This window comes from Haliotis asinina, chromosome 11, assembly GCF_037392515.1.
Source record: "Haliotis asinina isolate JCU_RB_2024 chromosome 11, JCU_Hal_asi_v2, whole genome shotgun sequence".
In the NCBI taxonomy this organism is placed as follows: domain Eukaryota; kingdom Metazoa; phylum Mollusca; class Gastropoda; order Lepetellida; family Haliotidae; genus Haliotis; species Haliotis asinina.
In genome coordinates this window covers 53,040,234-53,046,931 of record NC_090290.1, presented here as the reverse complement: position 1 = coordinate 53,046,931, position 6,698 = coordinate 53,040,234, and the positions used below count along the sequence as shown (strand labels likewise).

General features: G+C 44.0%; 1 protein-coding gene across 1 annotated transcript; it reads right to left on the bottom strand.

Moving 5' to 3' along the window:
* Positions 1 to 38: 38 nt before the first annotated feature.
* On the bottom strand, positions 39 to 6,466 carry LOC137256539 (uncharacterized). The gene is made up of 6 exons (XM_067794395.1): positions 6,293 to 6,466; positions 5,954 to 6,056; positions 3,889 to 4,025; positions 3,311 to 3,398; positions 2,407 to 2,564; positions 39 to 601 (listed from the first exon to the last, which is right to left on the bottom strand). Exons 1-6 carry the CDS (start codon positions 6,448 to 6,450, stop codon positions 475 to 477), a joined length of 771 nt encoding a protein of 256 aa, XP_067650496.1. The 5' UTR covers positions 6,451 to 6,466; the 3' UTR covers positions 39 to 474.
* Between the last annotated feature and the right edge of the window lie 232 nt (positions 6,467 to 6,698).

Sequence of the window (6,698 nt, the reverse complement as noted above, 5' to 3'; positions counted from 1 at the left end):
CGGAAGGTTGATGACAGTTCATAAAAATAGCTGAGTCGGTCACTTCACAGACTAACAGTTTTATCATGATCCAAAAGCACTGTTGACAATGGGAATCTATGACCCAAGGGCACTGTAATAATGGAATTCAAGCCCCGCCCATCCTTGACAAGAAACCGACTGCTGGTGGGCATGTCGTAAAGATAATGAATAGTATACTTGGTTAGGTGATCAAATGTCATGAAATCAACTCATTACTTTGTAATGCGTCCTAATGAGGATAATGTTCTTCACACAAACCACACGGCTTGTGGGGACAGACCAGTTTAACCCCTAGTTAAGTCCAGATTAAATTCCGCAACATCCGGCTTGTCCCTTAAGTGTAATTTTTTTCACGCCCATCCCGTAAGATTGATGTGATAAAAAAAATTACAAATTATTTTCTCGACATTCCATGTCTGGTCGCATATTAACCAATCATCGGAATGATTTCCGTCAATACTTCGTCTTGTAATTGGTGCTGGCAGGTGCGTTCTGCTGGAAGCTTGCTGTGTTGGGCAGCTTGCACAGGAGGACAGCGATGAGACTCAGCTGAAGGAACGCCACCACACAAACACCCACACTGAAACAAAGAGGCGTATGTTTGAAGTATGTCATGCCCACATTTTACAGGAAACCGCGTGCTGAGAGAGTTATTACTTCCTGTTTTATCCTCTCTGTTGCACCAGTGGGTGAGTTTAGTTTTACGCCGCACTCGACAATATTCCTACTACAATGGCAGTACACTAAGATGAGGCAGATACCCATGGTTATAACAATTACAATGACAGTACGCAATAGAGTGAGTGAGTGAGTTCAGTTTTACGCCACACTCAGCAATATTCCAGCGGTCTGTAAATAATCGCGTCTGGAACAGACAATCCAGTGATCAGCAGCATGAGCATCGATCTGCGCAATTGGGAACCGATGAAATGTGTCAGCCACACCAGCATGTCTGACCACCCGATCCCGTTAGTCCCCCCTTACGACAAGCATAGTCGCCTTTTATGGCAAGCATGGGTTGCTGAAGGCCTAGTCTACCCCGGGACCTTCACGGGTCTAAATTTGCACTAATTACTATTACACCCAGACGCGCCAACCCACTTGACATATACTGAACAGCAAAAGAAACGCAAGTTTCCAAAAATGAAATCTGATAAAAGAAAACGTTCATGATTATGGAACGTTCAGGATAAAGTGACAATAAGGGAGACTTGCGGTTCTTTTGCTGTTCAGTATATATCATTTCATTATTGAAGATGAGACATTGGGAACATGAGTGGTGAAAGCGCTCGTTCATTGAACCGTAGACCTGGGTTTGATTCCCCTAATATGCACAGTGTGCGAAGCCCATTGGTGTTACGATAAAACTGGTGGAATTGTACCATGTCAAACTGGTGGATGAATGAGTAGTTATACAGTGAAGTGACTATAAGTGTGTTTGGTTGACCGTAGCTGTGACTGTAGCAGGTTTCAGGGACTTCAGTCCTGCCCCACAAGGAAACATATGTGAAACACGTGGCCTCGCCGTAGGCAAATGAGAGTGTCCGAAATTGTTCACCCTGCAGACAAAAAGGTACCTGGTGGAAAAAGTCATATGGCTATTACCTTTAGGTGGCCACAGAACAGGTGCGAGTGAGTATATTTTACGCCGCTTTAAGCAATATTCCAGTAATATCAAGGCGGGTGAAACCATAAATGGGCTTCACACACAGTACTCAAGAGAGAAATCCCAACCGGACCTTCGGCGAATATTTTAACCGTATGGCTACTTGGCTGGTCACATAAGGCTACTTTGCTGTTCACATAAGGCTACTTGGCTGGTCACATAAGGCTACTTGGCTGGTCACATAAGGCTACTTGGCTACTTGCCGGTCCTCATGTGTCTACCTGGTTACAAGATGCTAAATGAAACGCTGGTCATAATCAAAACATCAGATTACCTCTGGGAGGAATGCAGAGAAATGGACAATCAGGGGTTCGAGAAACGAACGACAAAGCTATTGATCCATTAACCTGTGCTGTGACCGCCTTCATCGTCTTCCTCGCACACCTGGCTGTCCGTTTCTCTGCACTCCTCCCTCGTGACAAATAGTGAACTGTGTATATATTTTAATGATAGCTTGTTAATCAAACCCTTTTAGGGCATAAATTCTGCAAAAACTCACAGAGTTGACCTGGTGTTTTCAGTATGATGAGCGTTTCATTGAGTATGTTACGTTTATTTGTTTCTCGATCGCAATTCATCGGTCATCTATGGATTTTAGAGAGTAAATTTATGTTTGAGTATTGCATTGGGACTTTAGTCAAACTTGCTTCTTTTCTGAACTAAAATGTTAGCAAGTACATCCCAGTGATTCAGTAGATAAGGCAGGTGTATAATCTTACAATAAGCCCGTCAGAAGCACGACGATGGCGTTGAGATCCCGTATTTGGGGAGAGGGCGTTGTTGTGGGAGGACCACGCGTCTCCTTGGAAACAGTAACCGGTGGCGATGTTGTTGGGAAGGGAACCACGCATGCGTACTTGCTCCGCAGTTCGAAGTTCTGTACGAATTGTAAGGAACCTCATTGTGAGTAAAACATGTTTTTGCTCATATGTAAAACATTTCAGCTTTACACAAAAAAATGAAAAGTGTAGCTATGTGGACAAGCTTCGCCCCTTACGGACGTAATATTGTGATCATGAGTTCGAATCCCGAACGCTCAAGTTATGTGTCTGAATGCCCGTTGGTTTCACTTTAGGCTACTGTGGTGGTTATAATGAGTCGGGATATTTCCTCATAATGTTTGGGATTTTCTGGGGTTTTTTGGGAGGTTTGGGTTTTTTTTATTTTGTTTGTTTGCTTTGTTTTGGGGTTTATTTCTTTTTGTTTGTTTTTGGTTTTTGTTTTTTATATTTTGTTGTTTGTTTTGTGGGGTTTTTTGTTTGATTTGTTTTGTTTGTTTGTTTGTTTGTTGTTGTTGTTTAACGCCACACTTATGGCAATCTGTAAATAATAGAATCTGGACCAGACAATTGAAATATCACGAACAACGATCTATTGGGATACGATGACACGTGTCAGTTCCGTGATCAACGCCATTAACATCGATCTACGCAACAGGGTTACGACTACACGTGTCATCCACGTCAACGAGTCTGATCACCCGATCCGTTAGTTGCCTCTTACGACAAGCATGGGTTGCTAGGACCACTTCTAACTCGTATCTTCACGCAATGAAATGTACATATTCTACACTTGATGACCGAGAACGGCGCTCGTGGCACGTGCTATCCCTGTGACACTCACGTAGAGCGGCAGCGTTGACTTAGGTTGCCCTTGTATAATCAGTTCTCCCTCCATGGTCTCTTCACACACCAGTCGGATGACCGCCAGTCTGCAGGGAGAGATACGTGGCAGCATGTAGCCACAGCAACATAACGGAACAGTTCTGCAGGAGACACCGGGGACTGATACAGCTTTTTGAGAAAGGACGGGTGCGCACTTTTGCGGGAAGGAGAGGGGGTTTCCCTGTACATATAATAGACTTGCTCTAACTTTATTTGATTTACTTGTTTGTTTAAAGTAAACTTCATCAGTTTATATAGTCTACCCAATGGACCAGCAGTCGGTCAATTAAGGCCTTGTTAAACCGGATGATTGTGTTCCAGAGAATCAACTTAACAAATCACTGGTACACAGTTATGCCGATTTATCAGCATTGGCGGACCCAGAGAGTTGGAGTGAGGGTCTCCTTTTGTCCTGAAAGTTTATTTAATGATTCAAAGATTGAAAATGAGTGAAAATGAAGTGCGCACGCACGCGCGCACACACATGACACCAACTCTTTCTCCAAAGGCTGTATCCGATCCTGCACAGACACTCACCTTGTTACATTCAAGTATTGGTGAACATACTGCATGCTGAGCGTGTCCGTGACATCGTACTCAAACTGGACCTCAGTCTGTGACCCCAGATTGAAGTAAACAGGACCTGTCGCGCTTGTGAAGTATCCCTGACAAATCTGAAACGTATATCACTCATCGTTATAAACTAGCCACATAGAGAAACTGTGCACACAGAAACAAATGCACTCGGGATTGGAACACAACACAGCAAAGACGAAATGATGTATACACTATGTAAGCTGACATATCGGGCCACAACAAAATATATAAAAAAATACATGAACAATGCCCGTAACTATGACGTCAGAAGTTCAAAATCGAATAAGGTTTCACACGACGAAGTCGCAGAGTCAAGAAAGGGTATAACCATAGTGTGCGGTTGTCTGTATGACGTTGCGTCAATATGGGTCAGTATGGCAGGTCGTCGTGGTCGAATCCCAAACTGACGTAACTGACGATTCCTGACAGTTTTGCCGTGGATACGACGCAGTCCTGCTATGGTCTAGGACGTGGTCTGCTATCTGGAGTTTGTGTCGGGACGTTCAGGACGCTGGAGGTCGGCGACGCCATTAGTGTTTCGATAACGCCCGACCAATGCAGATATCGTGTTGCGAAGGCATTGGAAATGTGCTGTCACCTTTTGCTGACTCATTCCTGCTCGAACCATTCCAGTGGATTCATGACGTTGAGCAGATCTTGGCATGATGTGCATGTGACTTCTCATGTGAATTTGTGAACGTCTGAATGACCAGTGTCCACGCTTTAGACAGTGACAGCAATGTCTGAGTTCACATACTATGTGCATCTGCACGAGTTGCACTTGCAGTAACACAATGCAAGTCCATAGGCCACCATCAGTAACGTCACATCACCAGGCACGTGTCTGAGCACTTGACTGTCTCCAACAGTTGCTGTGTTCACACTTGTATTCATCATGTATAAAGACGCAGCGTGTCTGTATTCAATATTTTCGGAGTGCATAGTTTCCTTATGTAGCTAGTATACATGCATCTTCAGTGTGATGTACGGCGTCGCTCAGTTTGAAACTTCCACAACAGAACCATCCCTTACACCTCGTGTAACACAGTTGGTATTTCATAACACATGACTCTTTTGAATTAATCACTGAAAAGAGCTGTGTAATGTTTGACATCTCCTCTGAACCTTATGTTCATTGGGGTCTGATCTGTCTTGCGACAGGACGTCTTGAACAGTGTTCACTATAATGCGTGATCGAGTTTAGTTTTACGCCGCACTCGGTAATATTCTCGTTATACGGCGGCGGTCTAAAAATATTCGAGTCTGGACTAGACAATCCAGGGATCAACGGAACATCAGTACATGCAGATGGGATACAATGACATGTGTCGACCCTGTCAGCGAACCTGACCACCTTACCAGTGGTCGACAGCATAAGTTACATGACGCGAGGACGCACATGCGCAAAGCTGTCTCAGCGCTACGTAAATCTGTGTTACACTGTTGTAGTTGGGGTTCAGTGGACCCTCTGCACTATGACGTACAGTAACCTAGTGTTACACATTGTAGCCATCGGCCAGACGTAACCCCGCGTTAATACTATGGCAATTATACCGTTGCTCTGTGAATTGAAAGCAGGCTTTCATCACTTTGGAATGTGTGAGTATGGTTTTACGCCGCTTTTAACAATATTGCAGCATCATGGAAACGACTATGCTGTTCACAAACCACGGATCATAATCAGAGCGAACTTTGCAATACAACCCAGATCTTGACAAGCCCAAGGGACGTAACTCTGACAAGACTAATTATTACAGGCTATCTGTGCCCGCGGTTTAAAAGAAAGGTATGACTGTTTTCGCACAACTATGAGTTTCTGGATATGCCTCACCGCGACAGGGGCGGTGGGGTAGCCTAGTGGTTAAAGCGTTTGCTCGTCACGCCGAAGACCCGGGTTCGATTCCCCACATGCGTACAATGTGTGAAGCCCATTTTCTTGTGTTCTCCGCCGTGATATTGCTGGAATATTGCCAAAAGCGGCGTAAAACTAAACTCACTCACTCACCGCGACGCTTGAACACACGAAGCTGGTGTTGGGAAGAGAGAAGTCCGAGCATGGGTTCCAGGAGTAGTAGAAGGGGTCGTCACTCGCCGACATGTTGAAGAACCTGGAATAAACGTTGGCATCGCCAGCATCAACATCTTAGTAGCATAAACTTGAAAAGACACATTACATTACGTACCAACACACAGTCGGTAACCGTAAACATTCAGGTTTTACCCATTTGTCGATGCAAGTGTCCAGATTTACCTAAGATTCAAATGTTACGTCAACACGTGATGTCTTTCAATGACGTGAGTGAAAACGATTTTTTAAAAATATTTATTAAAAAAACACTTTTACCTAGGTTTATCAGTTTGACTGTCAAGTGCACTGAGGTCTATTTTCCCATCTAACGTCTCGCACGTGCAAGCGCCTGTTTTCATGCACACTCTGCCGTCACCTAGAGTACTTGGGATGGCCAGCAACATCAACAGGAGCGTCAGTCCAGGTACCGTCATCTTGTGTGGATGCTGGTTGATCCTGAAACATACATCTCTGTTTTAATGCCTTGTATGTTCCAGTTAATGTATTATATTGATATTCAACTATTGCTTAACCTTAACTGTAGGTTCTTTAACCATTGATATAGGAGAATAATCTAGTACTGTCCTTTCATCGTGTGTCTTTTCAGTTACTGTTTACGTTCGATAAGTGTCATTCAATTATTGCTGACATTTCTCCAAAAGGTATTTCATACCATCCCGTA

Bases quoted from the DNA above. Each gene is read 5' to 3' on its own strand.
- LOC137256539 (XM_067794395.1), bottom strand. From the start codon at position 6,450: ATGACGGTACCTGGACTGACGCTCCTGTTGATGTTGCTGGCCATCCCA. The intron at 2,565-3,310 runs GTGAGTGTCACA...CAATTCGTACAG, and splicing joins AGTCAACGCTGCCGCTCTAC to AACTTCGAACTGCGGAGCAA. The intron at 602-2,406 runs GTAAGATTATAC...TCTTTGTTTCAG, and splicing joins GTGCTTCTGACGGGCTTATT to TGTGGGTGTTTGTGTGGTGG.